This window comes from Pungitius pungitius, chromosome 3, assembly GCF_949316345.1.
Source record: "Pungitius pungitius chromosome 3, fPunPun2.1, whole genome shotgun sequence".
Classification (NCBI taxonomy): domain Eukaryota; kingdom Metazoa; phylum Chordata; class Actinopteri; order Perciformes; family Gasterosteidae; genus Pungitius; species Pungitius pungitius.
In genome coordinates this window covers 19968528-19990511 of record NC_084902.1, presented here as the reverse complement: position 1 = coordinate 19990511, position 21984 = coordinate 19968528, and the positions used below count along the sequence as shown (strand labels likewise).

The following is a 21984-nucleotide window of genomic DNA, read 5'->3' as shown; positions in this document are numbered from 1 at the left end:
TGTGGCAGTATGAAGAGTAAGAGCTCATTTAAATCTCCCTTACTGAGTATATGGACGTTTGAGTGAGGACAAAAAAAAAAAGAAAACTTTAACCCAAAGCAGAGATTGAACGGGACAGAATGGGAGTGGGGAGATACCACTGATTTGGTACTCAGTGGGTTTAATATCTGCCACAACTATCTGGGAAGAGTTCCTTATTAATGAGGACTAACAGTTAATAATTTGCATTGATACAGATTAGCAGTCATTTAATGTAGACTTCAACTTGTCTTTGAGACCAAACTGCTATTTGTACGCTGCTGCCTCACATTAAAAGAGGTTTCTTTCTCACACACACACACACACACACACACACACACACACACACACACACACACACACACACACACACACACACACACACACACACACACACACACACACACACACACACACACAGTATGTGCATACAGAAAATATACAGTATTTAAAATATACATTGTGTATACATACTGTATATTTTAAATACATATGTATGATATATATTCATATGGTATAAACCGTGCGCCAAGTTAATTGTGTGTTTGAATGACAAAACTTACAACAATAACATCAAAATACACAAAGTGAACAGATTCCCACTAGAATCTTCAAGAGTCATCAATGTTTTCAACTCATCAGCCTCACTGTTGTTGAACAACGCACACACACATTTTTGCTGCATATTAAATGTCCATCTTTGGGTTGTAACACGTTTCAAGTCACTGAAAAATGTCTGAAGAAGCTGAAATGCCAAGGTGCCGACAGAGACCACATGAACACAGCATAAACACTTGTCGCCATCATCCAGTCTGTGAACACTTCCACATCAGGTGTGATTGGTTAAATCTGACAGCAGCAGGCAGAAGATTGTACTGTTAATGAATGTCAGTGTTCATATAACACATTAGCAACACTGTATCTGAATAAAGCTGTGCCAATACAGCAGGAAGTATAAGAGGACCAATCACATGTAAAATACAAACAACACTCTGTCACTTGACAGAAGAAGATGACCTTCCACACCAGCCATCAGAGCTGAAGTGGTTGGAGGAGCCTCAAGGACTGTAGTAGAATTGTGTGATGGAGCATCAGTCGAATGAGAGCACATGAGGACAAGTGTGTCCGTCCCCCTTTACAATGAGTGTCCCTGATGTGACAAGTGTGACCGTGAGACAAGAGGAAGCCCTTTGAGGCCACTGATGTTCTGTGATGGAGGCTCTACCTTTCTCTTCTTGAAGGCCAGTCTGGACAGGTATCCCCGGCAGGCAGCCTGGAACAGAGAGATGTTCCTCCTGGTCTGAACGTCTCGTTGCTCCTCCAGGCGTGACAGAGTACCCGCTCTGAAGAACACCTGCAGGAATAGTTCAGGCAAAGTGAGCACACTTGACAAGTTTGGCGTTTTCTTGTAGTTTTCTTTATTAGGCCACAACACTAAATATAAAATTAGAAAGACAAAAGCAAGCAGCAAAAAGTGTTTTGGTCTCTTAAAAAATGTCTATGTCAGTTTAAGTAGACTATTTATAGAACAGTTTCCAACAGTGAACTACACTGAAACTATATTGTTGTAGATAAGGGAATCTGATAACGTTGAAAGAGCGTAGATACGTCTGGCTTCAGTTGGAAGGAAAAAGTGAAAATAGAGTGAAAATACTCTCTACTGTACCGTGAAATAATTTTGACTCTTCAAGGCAAAGTATTTTGCCCCCGTTGTGTATCGAAAGGAGACCAAGAAGAAAAAAGGCTCATGTCCTGTGCATCATGAGTGGTCGAAGCATTTGGACTTTTGCTCTGACACGGAGAAAGCTCATAGAATATGTATTTATAAGGGCAAGCATAAACAAAGATACTGACTGGTAACGTTTTGATCATTTTTAATTATAAAATTTAACTTGATTTGGTCTTAAACATTTGAAAAAGGAAAAGCAGCACATAGTTCTGTCTTCAAAAACATCAAAGTCTGGAGGTAGGTACTGGAGGTGAGGCAGTACTTTATTGTTGTTTACTGTTTCTGATATAGTTGAAGCATAAGCAGCATTACACTAATAATATACCACAATATACCTCACCAGACGTGTAGCTTAACTTTCATTTCAATAATTTAATTTAATTAAACAAAACTAGTGAACTAATGAATGAAAAATTCCATTTCTGTCTGTCAATCTGTGTCTGCCTGCCGGATTTTCGTTTTTTTTGTATAACGTCAGACCAGTTGTGACGTAATGTTTTCAGTGGCGCTAATGTGGTTAATTTATCACCAAACAACGTTGAGGCTTTGCACAAACACCGTCATTACCTGTTTGACCAATGCCGCAGCCGTTTGGCCCTCAGCACTGCTCGAGCACCAAGCGGAGGAGCAGGGAGGGGCGGGGCTTGTGAGCATGTTTAGGCAAAATTTTCACAAGAACTCAAATAAATGCCCCATCAGATATTAAACTACAATTGTGGGGAAGAAAAAATTGTGCTCCAGCAGAAGGGGCACTTTTCCTGGGAAAAAGGGCAGGTGCTTGAGCACCACTTGGAGTCTACCTGTGCACGTGCCTGCCAGGTGCCATATTTCTGAGAGAGCTGATTGCGCTGTGCAGGAAGAGCACCGCCCCTTCTTAAGCGATCTAGAGAGGTGAAGTGACTCTAGTAGTAGGAGACAGGAGTAGATATGCAGTTCCATGTGTACATTTTGGCATATTTCTAGAAAAATCATATATTTTGCACTGCCATCCACAATAAAGGATTTCCCCTCGTAGTGGAAAGAAAAGAATAATAATCCCGGAAATTATTATTAATCACATTGTAATGAACTTGATTAACTGTAATGTTAATGTTTTCCCACTGCCAAACTGCCTCAAGGAAGCGATCCAGATGTTTTGGGTCCAGGTTTGGGGAGCTGTTATGGCACTGCAGGCCCGCCCTGCAGCAGCCTTTGAAATGCACTGTATTTAGGTGAGTTGGGGAGGAGGTAACACATCTGGGTGACATGCTGTGCCCCTCAGAGAGCTGTTTGTCTGATATCAGGCACAGATCCACAGACTCGTTGGCACTGAGAGGTGGGTAGCAGCCACGGGGGGAGACACAGCCACTTGCAAGGCCACACTTCATGTGTCATCATGGGTGACACTTTCCTTTCGGGCAATAATCAGTCCCAAAACAAAGCTAAACTGTTTCAATGTGTGCTATTTTTTCTGGCTGAATAAAAAGATACTTGTGGGAGAGGGCAAAGTTGGAGACTAAATACCAACATATAAGTTGATTGGATACAAACATTTATTTTAATAAATTTGTGTTAAATCTAATCTGTCTCTCTCCTCTTATGGATAGTCTTATGGAATTCTTACTTGAAAAGTCAATTCAGCGTAGTCCAAAATCACAAATATGCCTCTGAGGGACTTCATTGGCTAAAATCAGTGTTCGAAATGAGGGGGGTCTGGGGGGGTCCCGGATAGGGTTAGGTATCAAGAATCGATTTGAATCGGGACTAGCTTTGCGATTTACCCGGTATCGTTCAAAAGTTTAAAATTCGATTCCTAGTTTTGATTCTCAGTCGGCCGGCGCCGACCGGAAATAGAAACCGCTGAACACCAACGAAGAAGCGTCCACCGAAAGTGTTGGGGTAACAGCCCGATCGAACATGGATAGCGTGCGACGGCGGTCCAACGTGTGGTTACACTTTTCGAAACAAACCGAAAACTCGGCAAAAAACTCCCGGTTGTTAGGAATTTGTGACGCATCAGACCAATGTGCGCGCGGGTGCCAGGTGGCCAGAGCGGAGCTGTCCTATCTGTTAAAATGAGCAGTGAGGCTGGCGCTGCAAAGAAAAAAAAGATTGTGCTAGCAATCCCCGCGTCGACCGCTAGCACCCCCCCACCCGTCAGCGAAAGTGTCCCCGATTTGAGGTTGGGAGAGTTGCAACCCCCTATGTGTGCCCCGTGTTTGACGCGCTGCGCCGACCGTCCTCCGCTGCCTCTTCCTCTGGCTCCAAGCGTAGCCCATCAGTGGGAGCAAGGTAACGTTTAAGTACCTGCAGTATCATACACTCATGTGTAAATGTGTTTCAAAAATAAAGCTCTCTTGAGGAAAGTACCCCTGTTAAAATATATTCATAATTTATAATGTTTATACAATATTCAAGTTCATAGTTTGATATTTATATTGTAGTTGAAAACCGCCTTTTAGAAATTCATAGTAAAGTTAATTACTTTTTGTAGTTACATTTTAGGGGACCCCCCAAGAGTCCTAAGTCATTTCGAACCCTGGCTACAATGGCTATAATGTGTGCACATGCGACATTGTCTGTCCCAGGACCCTGACATAGAGGGGAATAGAGGAGGGAATTCTCTGAGGATGGGCCGAAGTGTGACAGAACATGTAACCTTAACCCAGGCATCTATCGTAGGACAATATGAGCCGCCAATAATGTAATACTGCTGTATTACTCATATGGTATTCGCCATTACGATGCAGCACATCTATTCATTAGTCAGAATAATTCCACAGTATAATAGGATGTTGAGTGACCCAGTGTGTGGGACAGTTGGACCTGTGTGTATTTCGTTTTCCAGTTAAACAACATAATAACAGTAATATAACACACAGGATGGAAGAAAAACCCTTTTCTGAACTTGGAAAAAGTACACACACCAACACTAAGGCAAAGTTAAACTCGGCAGTATCTGCCAAGAAACCTCTCTAATTTAGAGCTCAAGGCGCTCACTCTTCTTTATTCCAAAGACATTCACATAGCCATCAACCTGTCTTTTTCCTTGTGATTAGCTTCTTTATCTCAAAGAGCTGGAGTCTGCTGCTTGGTAAGTTTCATGAATACAGAAAGCCAGGACCATCACAGATCTTTTAGACTTTCTAAGGTTGGAGGTGGGGTTACAACATTATTCGGTTAAATGTTAAGGTAAAAGTTGAAGTCAGGCAAGTGAAAAGACTCGAGTTCAAGGTAAATGTCAAAATGCTCCATAAAAAACGCAACGTTCAGCATAGACAAAATGGGCTGCTTCGTAATAAAGAGCGTCGTACTCACTACTCTTTTGTTAAACAGAAATACTACAAAAAAATGTATTGTTATTCTAGAAAGTTTTCACTGACTACTTCATTTCTGTTTACACTCAACACTTCCCTCACATATTGAAAGCAGAGCATTAAGGTCAGGTATTGTGTCCTTTGAGTGGCGTCAAGACGTCAATCTGATATCTCCTGTTATAATTCCTGGGTCATTTGCTGAATTGCTCGGTTTCTGTTCTTTTGATTAGTTCAAAAGAACTTGTCAAGCTCAATGAAACAACACTTTCTGCTTGTCTTGGACTATGCGCATACTACAGTTAAACACTGGTTGGCCATGGTAATGCTCATCATCAGTCCATAATAAAAGAACAATATTCAAATATGCAACACCTATTTCAGAGTGTCTCTAAAAAGTAACAGCGCTGGCATACGTCTGACTTTGTGTTCAGTCAACGCTCAACTATCAGGGCTTCTGCAGACAAAACAAAATAGAAACGTGACAGACTGTACAAGTCAGCAGCTAATACCAGTGGAGTGATCTGACGTCTTCATGTTCTATGAAAGGTATTGATTTATAGACGTATCAAACACTAGATACAATACAAAACCGAAATAGTGAGATGTCTTCTATACATTATGTAACAGTGCTTTCTATGTATTGGGTAAAGGCCGCTCTCTGCAGTGAATAAAAGCTTGGCCCTGATTAGAGATGTGACAGCATCATGGGAGCAGCCTTGCATGAAGAGGGAGATGAGAAGTGTGCATGTTTTGGGACGCCACTTACCCTGCTCAGCCCCATCTGGTAGCTGCTCTTCTCCAGCTCCATGGACTCCAGCAGCTCCTCCACTGCCTACAAACAGCAGAACAAGTAGTGAGCAGCTAAATCGGTCCCTTCTGTCCAGGCCTCAGCTCTGAGCCAGCGACTTCAAAATGCTGCTGTGTGTGGAAGGAGATCCATCCCACTGTGTTCTTAACAGACCCAGAAGCTCATTTGGTGAGCCACCAAGGATGTGCCAGTTTGTCACGTTCAGTCTTAAAGGATGTAGACTTGTAGGCCGATAATCATGTCTGAAAGGAATTTCCAAGGGGCTTGTGTACCGTGATTGCTATGTTGATCTTGACCCAATTAGGTGGCAAATCAATTCCTCCATTCTCAAAGTTGGCCATTTTGAGGTAGCATTATCATACCACATACCATAAAACCGATCAAAATGGGACATATCCCCTCTGCTGCTCTGGGTTTTTGGTCCAGTATATTGTACCATCTCCTGTGAGTCCCTAGTTTACGTATCCCACTGTGTTCAAGGTTTTTACATTCCCCAGAGGTTTGAGCTTGACAGGAATGTGCTCGTCTTCTCTCTGCTGTGTGCCTGTTTGGTCTGAAAAACGCTTGGCTGGTACACCATCTGGCGACGAACATCATGGCATCATGCTCTACTAAGGAGAACTGACAGAACTGGGTCGTTCTCAGACGGGCTCAGCTCACAAAGTATTTTTCTATGAAAGCCCCATTTGTTCGTATTATTCCTCCAAATTAATTTGCTTAATAAATCCAGTTAACATCATCTCTGTTCTCTGCAATTAATTTCAATGTACTTTGTTTACTTCACGTTGAACTGGCACACACACACAAGCAGGCAGACATTTAACCAATCAGGTGTTTAGAGCTACTGCAATATTCTTGCTTTTGTAAAAGAGGTGCAGAAGGAGGTTTTCCCTCCTAACTACTAATAGACTAATCGCACCTTTGTGCAGAGCCACTATACACTGCCTGAGCAGAATCCAGAGAAGGGATTATTCACGGACGCAGGGATGTTCCTAAATTGTTCTGCCTCCTATACAAAGGAATGGAAAGATAATGAGACAAGAAAACAATTTGGAAAGAGACGAGGGAATGGAAAGAGAGATAGCTCCTCGACTGCCGGTATTTAATCAGTACAGTAGCCGTATGCTGCCAGCCTGTGCAATCATAATTAATTACACACAAGAGCGCTCCTGGAGCAGGAAGAGGACAGCGCAAAGAGGAGTGGAGGAATAAAGGGAGTCTGTTCACAATAACAATCTGACACAAGAGGGTTATGTTATTTATTGTAGAGCACAGCCACATCTGACATGACTAGTGAGCTCTTTGAATCAGACTGTTGCCATGCATTCAACAAAACTTGTTTTAAAGAAAACTGATTTTCTTTTTCTCTTGGAATAGTGCGGACTGGATTGGATTCAGATGGATTTAAAAAAGTAACCGATAAGTATTAGGTACGGTGTCTGATACATATTTAAATAACCATTAAAGCAACCTAACGGTGTTCCTGTGAAAACAGAATGTGAGGTGTTAACATACACTGTAAAAAGATATACATCCCCTTCCCACATACTTACCTGAACACCAAATACCGATATATCTGTTGCTCTAAATAGTCCTAAATAAATACACAATTGCCTTCTGTTTGGATAACTGTGATATAAACTAGTGACCAGCTTTTAGGAAATTATTTGCTCCCTAAATGTCGGGCTCAGAGTCACTGACCAGGTAAAGGGATTGACCAGCACATGTTGGTTTTATTTTGTTTTCATCGGCTGATTGACTAAACTATCATTTAAAAATAATGCATAGGAAAATGTTCTCTTTTAGTATCCACGAAGACAACATTGATACAAATCATACCTTAGTGGAACACCATTAAACATCTTATTTTCCATCAAACAAATCAAAGTCCCTATACAGCCAAACTCACCCTCCTCTCATCTTTGACAATGTAGTGGCGGCCATGCTTTTTGGTCAGATGTGGTGCCAGGACATCAAAGCGCCTGCGGAACTCAGAAAACACCATGTGGTCTGGGTATCCTGGAGGCACACAAACATCACACCAAAGTCAGAGGAGCGTCTGCAGCAAGTGGAGACCCAACAATATGTCAATGGAGAACTTTGATTTTCAGGGAAACACAAAACAAAAACAACATATCCTTCAAAGGACTTGATAGCAAAAGAAACACGTGGTGGAGTAACGAAACGAACTCAAGCTTTTAGAGAAGAGTAACTAATTGGTCTCTCGACAGTAGCAGCAATAGGTCGAGTTATCAAAACCCTTTCATACACTTTTCAGAAGTTGGATTCTTCATTGGATTCAAATACCGTATTTTCGCGACTATAAGGCGCACTTAAAATCCTTTTTTTTCTCATAAAACGACAGTGCGCCTTATAATCCGGAGCGCCATATATATGGATGAATTGGTTGATCCATACTGGTTAACGAGGATCCATTGGAGGTAAAGTCTGGTGCCAGCAGCCGCGGTAATTCCAGCTCCAACAGCGTATATTAAAGCTCGTAGTTGGATGTCGAGATCGAGCTGACGGTCCGCCGCGAGGCGCCACCGTCTGTTCCAGCGCTGCCTATCGGTGCAAGATGCACGAAAGCATTTGCCAAGAATGTTTTCATTAATCAAGAACGAAAGTTGGAAGTTCAGAGATATTGTTAATATCCACATTAACGTTTGAACAACGTTACCATGGGAGTGAACGCTTAATAACGTTTGATTTAGCACAGCCCGATCTAGTGGATGCATAACGCAACCCCAGTCACACGTTTTACTGCAGTATCTTCTATTCTATGCGCCTTATAATCCGGTGCGCCCTATATAGGAAAATAGTTCTAAAATCGGCGATTCATTGAAGGTGCGTCTTATAATGCAGTGCGGCTTATAGTTGCGAAAATACGGTAATTAAATTCCCAGAACATCCGCTTTAGACGGTAGAACTGGAAGCAAAGTTGAATGATCTCTGAGAGAATGCGGCACATGCTTATGTCACATCACTAATCCTGTGATGTTCACCCCAGTGGTCTAGCCTTATACTTCTATAATTGTGGGAGATTCATAAGACACGGGAGTGAAATCCAAATAAGCACAGTTAGTAATAGTCAGACTTTTATCACAGTCTCACAGCTTTATTTCACCTAAAGGGTAGCCAATAACAAACTGAACGAAGCCAGGCCAAATATGGAGCCTTGCTTTGCCCCATGATTCATAATAAGAGTCCGGGATAAATAAAGTAGCACACACCCATTTCAGCCAGCACACACCCTTAGCATTGGATATGCTACATGAGTCATCAGATCCTACATTTTACATGTAGCATGGGATAGGATAATTTATTTTCAGTTGCTCACAATGATCATGTTTAATAGGTAAGGTTTTCACAAGTCCTGTCTTACCTTGCCTGTAGATGCGCAGTGCGTCCAACAGCTTGGATCCTCGGAGCTGAGCCCTCAGGAGGCTCACGTCCAAAGTCATGAGGCCGGAATCCGGGCTCTCTCCATGCGTCACGCGGGGCTCACCTCCACCACCCACTGCCTCTGCTTTGGGCAGCAGGCAGTGGATGAAGTGAACCCTGGAACGGCGCACCATATCAATCAGAGCATCCTGGAGACAGAAGGCAGGTCACTCAGATATTAGATAATTTAACATCTTCATGTTTCCCGTTTCACAGCATTCTCTTTGTTCTGTGACAGCTTGGGAAAAGAGTGTATGCAACTAGAACATGCATTTCCTGCTGAAAATGTGTTGGAATGCTAAAAGCTGAAATGAATTTCAGAAAATTGCTCAAAATACAGAAAAAGGAAAAGCTGAAATTAATTTGAAAGGATGGCTGAAATTACAGACATCAAAAAGCTGAAATGAATTTAAAAGACTTGCTGAAAAAAAAATGGGAGATGCTGAAATGAATAGATTTTCTGAAAATACATGGATGAGAAAAGCTTAAAAGGAATAAAAAAACTGCTGAAAATACAGAAATGGCAGAAACTGATAGCTGAACAAAGCTGAGAAGAATAAAAAAATGTATTCTATGTAGTAATATTAGTAGTAGTATTAGCTATAGTTGTAATTGTGGTACTAGTTGTACAAGTAGTAGAAGCAGTAATAGTAGTTTTAATATCAATAGCAGTAGAAAAACTAGAAGTAGAAGTGCTAGTAGTAGTACTAGTATTTTCAGCTGTACTAGTACTATTAGTCATAGTAGTAGTTGTAGTATTGATAGTAGTAGAAATACTAGTATTGATAGTAATAGTAGTTTAGTAGTAGTACTACCAGTACTAATAATATTAGTAGTAGTTGAAGTATTAAGCAGTATAAAAACTAATAGTACTCTTTATAGTAATACAAGTATTTTAGTATTACCAATGGTAGTAGCAGTAGCAGTTGTAGAAGTAAAAGTAGTAGTACTAGTACCATTAGTACTAGTATTTGAAAGAGCAAAGTATTTCAACAAAACAGCTTCATTCTGTTTCATGGTTAAGGAACAGATAATCATTGAGGCTTTTATTTTGAAAGGATGGAATTGGGTAAGGGGGTTTGGGAGATAGCATATATGTTATTCGAAATAAGAAGTTATTAATTGATAGGCCTCAACAAACATTACATTAAGAATTCCTTCTACGGGGGATTTATTTTGAAACTATGGGATTGGGGTGAGAAAGAGAAAACTAGAAAGAGGGAGGGAGGAAGAGAGAAAGGGAGGAAAGAAGAGAGAGGGAGAAAGGAATGGAGAGAGGGTGAGGAAGGGAGGGACGTGAGGAAGGGAGCAGTAAGGGGGCCCTAGCGCGGGGTTTCATGATGTTGGTCTGTTGACAGAAAGAATAGCTGTGTCATGTGACTCCACTAATCAGCTATTAATTACTACTTTTATTACACATTTTTTGAAACAGAAATTACATTCTCAAAACAACATGGACAAACCTCCAAACCAATTGGCAATTTCTCAATACAGAATTGAATTTCTCATTCATTTGATTAAATTGCAAATGTCTCAGTACATCTTTGCAAATGAAGTACATGTAGCCTACGTTTAGCACAATTTCCAAGTAAATAGATCTTGTTGATCTAAACTGATTGTTGATTCTCAGTCTCAATTGTTTTTCGCTCCAAAACGTGTCAGCGTAATTTCATTGTATAAGTCATCACATGCACAGTAGACTGTTCAATTGTCAAAATTACCCAAGAACATAATACCATGAATACCATATATGAATCCCTTTGAACATTTTATAAATTCACAGTATTACAACAATTGACAGTCCGGTGAAACCAGAACCGCCGTGGCGTAGCAGTTGAAATATTAGTAGTAGTGATAGAAATAGTATTATCATTTGTAGTAGTAATATTAGTAGTAGTTGAATTATTACAGTTTTTCTCCATTGCTTTGGCTCAATTCTTGAAACAGAAATTACATTCTCAAAGCTCTTAATGCATTTGGTAAAATAGCCTATATGTTTGAGTACAACTACATATGTAGATCACCTTCAAAAGGTCATATCTCACCCTTCAAAACCAAATCATTTTCTCATAAAAATAGTCAGTGCCCCCAAAATGAAAACTTCCTTCTCCATTGCTGTGGCTCATCTATCTCTCGAAAAAAATGACATTCTCAAAGCTTTAAATACATTTGCCAAATTAACCTAGATGGTTTAGCAAAACACTGTGGCACACCTGCAAAAGGTCATATTTCTCCCAAAACAGACAACTCATCAGTCAAAAAAAATTCCTTTTCTCATACAAATAGTCAGTGCCCCCAAAATGAAAAGTCCTTTTGTCATTGTTTAAACACTACAGATCAAAATGTTTAGATGTTTTGTCACTATGGCAGAGGACCATTGAAATCCCTCATGTCCACCAGTCTTAGCCCAGTTCTTCATTGACAATGGTTACTGTACTGTTTTGTTTGTCTAGCTAACAGAATTCAATTGTGTATAAAAAAATACAATAAATGATATAGGATTTTAGGGTAAGAGTGGCCTCCAAGGTTTGACATCACACATTGCACTCATACTACCGGAAATTGTAATTTACTGTATTGTAATTGCAATTATCATTCACAAACATAAAATAACTTCCATACATCAGAGTAAAAAGAAAATGTATACAGCATAATATACTGTAAAATACTGTAAACACAGAAACAAAAAACAATGAAAATGATATGCAGCCTACAGTGCTGTAAATAAAGCTGGTTGAAGAATAAATAAAATAAAGTTCTAGTTTCACCTGACTGTCAATTGTTGTAATACTGTGAATTTATCAAATGTTCCAAGGGATTCATATATGGTATTCATGGTATTATGTTCTTGAGTAATTTTGACAATTGAACAGACTATTGTGCATGTGATGACTTATACAATGAAAATACGCTGAGACGTTTTGGAGCGAAAAACAATTAGACTGAGAATCAACAATCAGTTTAGATCAACAAGATCTATTCACTTGGAAATTGTGCTAAATGTAGGCTACATCTACTTAATCATTTGCAAAGATGTACTGAGACATTGAGATATGTACTTAGACATTTGCAATTTAACCAAATGAATGAGAAATTCAATTCTGTATTGAGAAATTGCTAAGTTGTTTGGAGGTTTGTCCATGTTGTTTTGAGAATGTCATTTCTGTTTCAAAAAATGAGCCAAACCAATGGAGAAAAACTGTAATAGCAGTACTAGTAAATAAATACTAGTAGTACTTTTTATAGTAGTAAGTAGAAATAGTGTCCTTCAAACTCAGATGTTTTTAATTGATAGGCCTCGTCTGAAACATTACAGTAAGAATTTCCTCTATGGGGGTTTTACTTTGGAATGGGATGGGGGGGAGAAAGAGAGAGAAAAATCCTCCTGATAAAAGTAAGGGATGCCGCAGTAGAATATAATTCCTAAATCAGAGGCTAGGAACCACCAGTTAACATTTGATGAGCCGCTTCCAGCGGCAAACACCTCAGGTATTTCAACAAAAGTGTGCACAGGGTTGATTTTCGACATCAACAGTCAGCTAACCAATGTGAAGACAGGTGGAGCTGGATGATTTATTACAATAGGAGCCTCTAGTTTAAATCGATCGAAGGACGGGTGGATGGAAGAACCTAGCTTACTTCACAGGCTTTTTGAGGAAACCTGCTTCAGTGCTGCTTGTGGTGCTGAATTACCTTCACCAATTATTCATCATTAAAAAAGTCAAGTGATTTAGAGGAAAGGTGCTGTGCCTAAAACCTCTTAGTGTTAACATTAACATTAGTGTGCGATGGTGGCGCACGGTGTAGTGCAGTGCGCTGGGGGCTGCAAGGTTAGTGGTTCGAATCCCAGCTGCTCCATGTGAGGCCATGTCGAAGTGTCCCTGAGCAAGACACCTAACCCCTAATTGCTCCCCACGCAAAAATGTAATGCATGGGTTATAATGCAATGTAAGTCGCTTTGGATAAAAGCGTCAGCTAAATAACATGTAATGTAATGTCATGTAATTAGAAACAATCACATTACAGAGCTGTGTTTCATTTCAAGTTTACTGTTGATTACCAGGGCTTTTTTCATGCATGAGGTATACATTTCGATAACCGCCTGCTCCACTTACCACTTGGAGTTTGACCTGGATACACAGGCTCTTCTTCTTGACGGCAGCCACACCCGTGGTGAAGGTCTTCCTCATACTGGTGGCTCGCCGCAAGGCAAGCTGGGAGCTGCCCTCCAGACCAGCGATGGAGCCCGACAGCACCGTGGCCCCACTGGACCGGCCCATGAACAGTCCGCTGATGTTCTTCCTGTTGATGAAGAGCATCTGTAAGGTTTTATTCCTTACTACAAAAAAATCATATATGATATAAGGTTGTATAATATACAGAGAACTAATGCCACTGCCTCAGTGGCAAATGGATGAAAACAAACAATGAAAAGGGTTAGGGTTAGAACATTAAGGGATAAGTAACCTCAAAATGACAGATGCTGAGTTGGTGAATCAGTTCTACGAGGACATGGATATTTACAGTTTAGCATTATCACTTTTAATAAAGATGTGTGAAACTGATAATGATAAATCTCCATCGTATTTTTAGTCAAATTTGGAGAGGGTATAAAGTTTGTTATTGTATTGGTGAGTTCTACATAGAGGTTTTAGAGGCTTGAAGTAGCAAAAAACATATTTGATCAATTTAAATATAGCAAAGTCACACCTGGTCGTCCATGTCAGTGAACGTGAACGTTCCTTCTAATCTTAATATTACATGTCATTTAGCTTAGGCTTTTATCCAAAGCAACTTACAATAAGTGCATTTCAACCATAAGGATACAAACTCAGTAATATGGTTTATAATACACGTGAAGGTTCCTTTTAATCCATGCGCATGAAGGTTCCTTTTAGACCTTATTAGTGAACGTGAATGTTCCTTGTAGACCATGTTAGTGCAGGCAAAGCTTCCTTTTAATATATATTGGTGCACATGAACATTCCTTTTAGACCATATTAGTGGTCATGAACGTTTCTGGGAGACCACACTGGGAGACCGTTTCTTTGAGACCATGTTACTGCATGTGAGCGTTCTTTTTAAATCCATGTCAGTGCGCGTGAAGGATCCTTGTTCATGTTAATCCATGTTAGTGCACATGAACGTTCCTTTTAGACCGCATTAGTGCACGTGAACGTTCTTTTTAGACCAAGTTAGTGCATGTGAACTAAAACCCCCAAAATAATGGTTCCTTTTCTGATGAGGGTGAACTAATCTTTTAATGATGATTAATGATTACTTTAAAATAAGCAATTTGTCAAAGAAAGATAACTACGACGGTGGCGTCACAGATCACCACTCCCCACACTGAAAAAGGGGGCACTGCATGTGATCCTACTTCTGGGAGTCCTGCAGCAGAGTGGCAGCGTTCTGGGCGGTGGGGTTGTGCTTGGCGTGGGTCAGCCAGCCTTGAGCGTTGTACTCCACCCAGTCCGTCCCATGGCTGTGGCCCAGCAGGAAGAGGTGGGGCTTCTCTCCTCGCAGGAGCAGACCGGCTCCTGCAACACACAGGACATATTCCCCCCCAGCATGTGAGCAGTGGGACGGGCAGGTCGGTTCCTATGGGACCCCATCGCGAGGGCTCACCTTTGGTTTCTCCCTGTGCAGAACCGTAGTAGCTGAAGAGTCTATCCAGCATGGTTTCCTCTGATCCTCCGGGCTGCACAGCCTCTTCCTCCATCAGCCACAGGAGGCCTCGAGCCTCCTCCGTCCTGGCCAGAGTCCGAACCTGTAATGGAGACTGACACTCAGAGATGTGGCCCACTCTCTTCCTCACAAAACCCCCTTTTCTCTGGCCTAGGTGTAAGACAAGCCGAGATCAAGGCCAGATGTGTTCACAAATACTCTTACATTTATTTTGCATATAGGTACATATCTGGAATAAAATAGAAGAATCTAATAGTCTATGTAAGTAGCACAAATATTCATGCTATTAACAAATGTTGCCTGTGGAAAGAAGCTGTTCCGGTGTCTGGTGGTTTTGGCGTACAGTGCTCTGTAGCGCCTACCAGAGGGGAGGAGTTGGAACAGCTTGTGTCCAAGGTGTGAAGGGATTGCAGTGATCTTGCCAGCCCGATTCTTTACTCTGGAGGTGTACAAGTCCAGGATGGAGGGCAGGCTGGAACCAATAGTTCTCTCTGCAGACTAGACAATACGTTGTAGTATGGTTCTGTCTTGTTTGGTGGCCAATCCAAACCACACAGTGATGGAAGAACAGAGAACAGACTGGATGATGGCGGAGTAGAACAGTTTCAGCAGCTCCTGAGGCAGGTTGTACGTTCTGAGCTGGCGCAGGCAGTACAACCTCTGCTGGGCCTTTTTCCGATTGGAGTCGACGTTGGAGCCCCACTTCAGGTCCTGTGAGATTGTGGATCCCAGAAACTTGAAGGTCTCGACAGCAGACACAGTATTGTTGAGTATGATGAGGGGGGGGGAAGTGGTGGGGGGCTCCTCCTAAAGTCCACTGTCATCTCCACAGTTTTGAGGTTGTCCAGCTCCAGGTTGTTCTGACCACACCAGAGGACTAGCTGTTCAACCTCCCGTCTGTACGCAGACTCATCACCGTCCCTGATGAGGCCGATGATTGTTGTGTCGTCTGCGAACTTCAGGAGTTTAACAGAGAGGTCCCCTGATGCGCGGTCGTTGGTGTAGAGAGAGAAGAGCAGTGGCTATGACTTCCCTAAAGGAGGACTCGTGTTGTGGAGAGGACATTTAGTTAGCAAGCACCTTTATATTAGAGAACAAAGACGATGATGGTGCACTTCTACACGGCCATCATCGAGTCCATCCTATGTTCCTCCATCACCGTGTGGTACGCTGCAGCCACAGCCAAGGACAAGGGCAGGCTGCAGCGTGTCATCCGCTCTGCAGAGAAGGTAATTGGCTGCAATCTGCCCTCTCTCCAGGACTTGTTCGCTTCCAGGACTTTAAGCGGGCCAGAAAGATTGTAGCCGACCCCTCTCACCCCGGAGATGAACTGTTGTGCCTCTTCCATCCGGCAGGAGGCTGAGGTCCATCAGGACTAAGACCTCCCGCCACACTAACAGTTTCTTCAGTTCGGCAGTCGGGCTCATCAACAGAGCGTTTCCTGATTCCTGATTCCTGAAATCATCAATCTCTTTTGCTTCTCTTCTCTGAACCGGTGCGTGCCGTGAGAGCCACTCTGCAAGCCTCGGAAAGGAAATGGCGTGAAAACAAACAACCTGACGACCTGCATGCGTTTCAGTCTCTTCTCTCCTCTTTTTCTTCCTCTATCTCTCCTGCAAAAGCTCTTTCTACCAATCCAGAATTGAGTCCTCATTTTCTAACCCCAAAAACCTCCTTGAACCCCCCAGTCCTTTTCCACCCTTCTTCCGGGATACTTTGTCAGCTACTTTACCAAAAAAATAGCTGACATACGCTCCTCTTTCTCTAACCCACCTCCTTCCACCTGTATCCCACCGACTTCACATCTATCGCCCTTGCTTTCCTCTTTCACACCCCTGTCTCCTAACCAAGTTCTTACCTTAGTAACCTCTGCCCGTCCCACCTCCTGGCTTCTCGACCCCATTCCATCCCACATTCTACAGTCTATCGCTCCTGACCTTTGTCCTTTCCTCACCTGTCTCAATAACAATGCTCTGTTATCTGGCTGTTTTCCAAACTCTCTGAAAGAGGAAAGAGTTAACACACTCCTGAAGAAACCCACCCTCGACCCTTCTGAAGAAAACAACTACAGACCGGTATCTCTTCTTCCCTTTCTGTCCAAAACTATTGAACGTGCAATCTTAACTTAACTAACTCTCCTCCTATCTCCACTCTAACAACCTCAAGGTGGACCATTCCACAGAGACCGCTCTCCTTGCTGTCTCAGAGCAACTCCATGCTGCTAGAGCCGCCTCTCTCACACCCTTCCACCGAAAACTCAAGACACACCTCTTTAGACTATACCAAGACTAAAACACTAACAAACCGTAGCACTAACAAATCATAGCACTTAAATTGTACTTATAATGGCACTTATCTTTAACATGTTTTAATACTGCTTATTTGATTGTTCTACTGAGTTTGTATCTCTACGGTTGAATGCACTTATTGTAAGTCGCTTTGGATAAAAGCTTGCATTAATGTTGCTGTCCATTCACTCCACACTAGCAGCAGCTGCAGCGTTCACCCCTACAGTACATTCTCAAACACAGGCTGCTTGAACGGTCTTTTTTAAATAAGGAATAGAAACACGACAGTTATCATTAAGGTGCAAATGTTTGCAAAGAAAGGTCAGATTCCTCCCATCCTTACCGACCTTGTCAGTAACTTCATAAAACTCATTTAAATTATTATACGCCGTCTCTTTGCTACACGCTGCTGTCGCCTCTATGCATTTCTTTTTTTTTTGATGACGCAAGCGCGGTGCGACACTGGAGGCTGGTGTTGCCAGATCGGGTGTTTTTCTATAGAAATCTGGCACCCCATTGAACGATGTTAACCTGAAAGAACACGCCGTTCATAGACACCAGAATGAACGAGTTCACAGTAATGTTCATCGGGCATTAATACAGTACGTTCAGTTCATGTTCGCCCACAATATGAACGTTCAATGAACACGTTCAGGCACAACACTGCCTTTACGACTAGTCGTAGCGAGGACCCTAATAAAGCCCCTTAATTCACAACTAACTAACTAAGCATTTAACTGTAATGTTGTATGTGAAATGATTAGTTCCTTGTACCTTTAATAAGATAAGACATTTTTCTTACAGCTGTTTTGAATTGTATCATCATAATTTGACTTTGGAGGCAGGCCTTCAGTTTTCCATTATGTTGCAGCTGATTAATGCGATGAGAAGTGTTTTAGTTGTCAGGCTGACAGTTTGTACCGCCCTTCCTGACTCTCGGCTGGTATTACTCTATTTGAAGAGCAGCTGGCTTACATTCTGGTAACGGGTTTATTACATTTGCGAGCTTGGCAGCGATCAGCCTCTTAAATAAGAAACAGTGAATATAGATGTTAACTGACTGTCACAGCATTTCAGAATCAAAGAATAGTTGCTGCACTTTATTCAAGTGCAATGTGAAATGCCTCTGACAGATACAGGGTTTTGCTGGTAGCCGACAGTCTTGGTAAAGCATACAAATGATCACAGACGTTTTTTTCACAATCCAAGGGCGAGCATTTCATTTGAACAGTGCGGAGATGGACTTACCAGAGCTTGGGTGGAGGCTTGGTCAATAGCTGCTACAGACAGAGAGGTACTGGACTCTATGTCATCTAAAGCAAGCTCTATGTTTTCCTAAAGGCAGGAGGGATAAAGGATTAGGTTAGTAAGCTACAAGAGAGGAGATCATCAATAAATCAAGCTGAATTATGAAATTGGGTGATTGTACATTTTTTGGAAAATATTCCTTATTGGATTTTGAGCAACGATATAAGAACGCAAATGTGTCTATGAATGCGTTCTTATCTATCCATGCAGACAGTTTTATGATATCTGTTTCCGAGGTATCGCCTTCCATCCGGACATCGAGGACAGAAAAGAAACTAAAAAAATAGAATAAATATCCATATTGCTCCATTAAATAGGATAGCCTAATGGTGCGCAATGTGGGAAGGTATTACCTACTTTCCTTTGGTAAAGGGGGTCCACGGTTCACTATGCTAAAGGAGATAAGAAAGGAAGTATTGAAGAGAGGATAGGACTAGCTGTGAGCAAGATTACCACTTAATCCCTCTGAAATCGTTTCATTCCATTATGGAACCTTCCTTAGCAGTTAGACTAATTGGCTGTTTGGTGGATTATCCACAGCTACTGAAACTCATTTTAAACATACACCAATACATTTCCATTGGCCTTCACTGTATCGTGTCTATTAGCGCCGCAAAAATGGGCACTATCTGCATGGGTAGATGCCACTAGAGGGTAAATAAAAATAACATATATCGTTTTTTTTAATTTTGAACAAATGTATTCTCAATAAATTTACTCAAAGTATCATCTAATATTTTTACATCAGATAGAAAAGAGCTAATGCGCTAATATGTGTATATTCTGTTAACTGGCGGCAGAGGAGCACCTCCTTGTATCTGTCCAGCTCCTGGACGAAGGTGCGTTCATGGAACAGGGTCTGCAGCCTCTCCTGGGTGTAGTTGTGGCAGAGCTCCTCGAACGTGGCTCCCCTCTGCTGCTGGACCAGCCGAGGGTTCTGGAAACCCGGAGTGTCCACAATCAGCAGTGAGCACAGGGAGTGTTGACTGGACTTCAGAGCTCTGAGGGACACACATACATCATGAAGCTTTGATCAATTCAGTATGATTTATTATGGAGATAAAACACTTTGGCTTTAGCCAAAGGCTGTGTCTGAGTGGGTGGAGTCTTCAAGACGTCACTCATCGATTGACTAACCACTTTAATGCCTTTAGCAAAGGAGTCACCCCGTTGTGGTTGTAGAGAGAGTGCAGCTTTACGACACTGAGGTTTCTGCCCGGCTAATTATTTTCATATACATGATGAAAGAAATCTGGAAGGTTTGTTTAAATAGTACTGGCTTGTGATTTGACTGGCCTCTAAATACATAGCCCTAGCATCAAGAGTTATTGATTATTTATATATTTATGTAACAAGTTTGATGAAGATTCCTGCATAAAAACACAATCCATGTATTTTGTGTTGGGTGGTTTCATCATTAGGGAGTGGTCTACTTGTGGTCTGGTACTGAATGTTGTGACAGTATCAATGAACCAGGATCTCTGCTATATTCACGTATTGCATATGAACTGTAAAGATTAATATGAATAGTTAGTTATACTTAACCTGCTAGTACATTTCTCATCGTATAACAAGTATACGGTAAAATGTTGCGCTCTGACTCTTTGGGCCACGTGTACATTGTTACAGAGACTTGTTGGTTCAAGTCCGGGCTCTTTTGAAGAAGGGAATGTTGCACATTATATCCATCGCATCAAAAGCCCACAGTAAGAGCTGATGTCTATGAGTAACCCTGTGGACAGGGTTAACAAAAGAACTCCAGGAGAGGATTCGGAGACAAAGGCACATGAAAGATCTATATGAAATGAAAGGAAGGGCCAACAAAGAAAAAAAGATTGTAGTGTAGCACTGGCTGACTAATGGTTTACTGCCAAGAGGAATATTCAGAGAATAGTGCAAAGCTGTACACTGTGTGCCTTATTAAAGCTTCAACAAAGACTATGCTCCTACTCGTTCTTTAGGATTCTACCTCAGGCTGAGATTTTCTATTGAACTTCATTCATGCATTATGAATTCAACATTTCCTTTTTTCCAATCCTTTTGTGAAATGAGAGATGTGCGGCCAATTATTGTTAGTTTGGATTAGAAGAAAAGGGAGAAAGAAAATAAAAAGTGTTGGGCTCCATCATAGTGTAAAACCAGGGCTGACTTTTAAACGCAGTTTTCTGCTGTAGGACATAAAACACCCGAAAGGAATGTGCCTTCACACCTAGGTGTGATTTCTCTCTCTGGGTGAAACAGCCCTGAAATTGTTTGGCCAAGCCACATACACCACAAGGGTCCCCCTGGTGTGGACTGTGAGTTCCCTCTCTCAAACTTCTTTCCGGATTGACAAGAGTCGATGCAAGGTCAAAGACAGTATCTCTCTCCAACCTTTCCGAACTGACTGGTCAGTGTAAGGATGAGACAACCGAGCCTCTTCAAATCCCTTTCCGGGCTGACCTCAGGTCGGTGTGAGGTTAAAGACAGCCTCTCCTGAATCAAGATTTCCAAACTGAAGACGGTCAGTGCAAGGTTAAGACTGCAGTAACTCCTCAGATATATTTTTATGAATCGACTTGTGTTGATGAGAAGTTGAAGACAGCCTCTTCAAATCAACTTTCCAAATACATATGAAACAATAGGTGCTCATGACCTTACTATACTTACCGTATGACAGAGGGGGGTAAAAACTCCCCCACCTTCAGGGATACTATTGGGCTCTATCTATCTAAACTAAAGATCTAAACTTCTCCAGTATAAATGAGTGATGAGAACATACATTACTCCAGAGTTACTACACCGCATGTGCCCCCAATACACTAGATGTTTGTGTTAAATGTAGTAAACATACTTTTAGATGTGCCTCATTTTTTGCTGTTGTCTCTTTGTTGTTTGTGTAATGTGGAGATAACAATAAAAAATATTTGTCAACATTTTTTTCAAACCGGCTTGAGTCGATGACATGATTAAGGATTTAGGCGTCTCCAAACTAAACCATTTTCTAGCTGCTCCAGAGAAGTCCGGCTGCCCCAGGCCTCACTTCCGGCCCAAGCAGCTAACCAAGAAGAAAAACTTCTTCTACCCCCTTGGATACAACTTGTGTGTTACAAGAGCACGAACAGCTTTTGTGTCACTGAGAAAGCCAACAGTCATCATCATCCCAGTCGATCCCCGCAACAAAGGACAGAGTTAAACGAGACTCGAGGAAACACAGAAAAACCGATCAACGCACAGTAAGTCTGGACACACACATATAGAGTTACCTACAGACAGAGGTTTAACCATGTGAGGAACACACATGATGTACAAATACAGCCTGTTACCAACACGTTTGGCATGTGGTCGGTAGCTTAGCGCCCAACTATCTCCCTTCCTGAGCACTCCCCTTCTTACCTCACAGACACACACACACACACATCCCCC

At 41.8% G+C, this 21984-nt stretch overlaps 1 protein-coding gene across 10 annotated transcripts in view; it reads right to left on the bottom strand.

Annotated features, from left to right (window-relative positions):
• myo18ab (myosin XVIIIA b) overlaps window positions 1-21984 on the bottom strand; it is a 108548-nt gene that overhangs the window by 40356 nt on the left and 46208 nt on the right. For all 10 annotated transcript variants that reach the window (XM_062561307.1, XM_062561308.1, XM_062561311.1 and 7 more), the window contains 9 exons: window positions 19388-19580; window positions 18520-18606; window positions 14924-15065; window positions 14676-14835; window positions 13411-13597; window positions 9237-9444; window positions 7761-7870; window positions 5810-5875; window positions 1244-1372 (listed from right to left, as the gene is read on the bottom strand). In XM_062561307.1, the coding sequence (XP_062417291.1) occupies window positions 1244-1372; window positions 5810-5875; window positions 7761-7870; window positions 9237-9444; window positions 13411-13597; window positions 14676-14835; window positions 14924-15065; window positions 18520-18606; window positions 19388-19580 (1282 nt within the window). The remainder of the gene's footprint in view (window positions 1-1243; window positions 1373-5809; window positions 5876-7760; window positions 7871-9236; window positions 9445-13410; window positions 13598-14675; window positions 14836-14923; window positions 15066-18519; window positions 18607-19387; window positions 19581-21984) is intronic.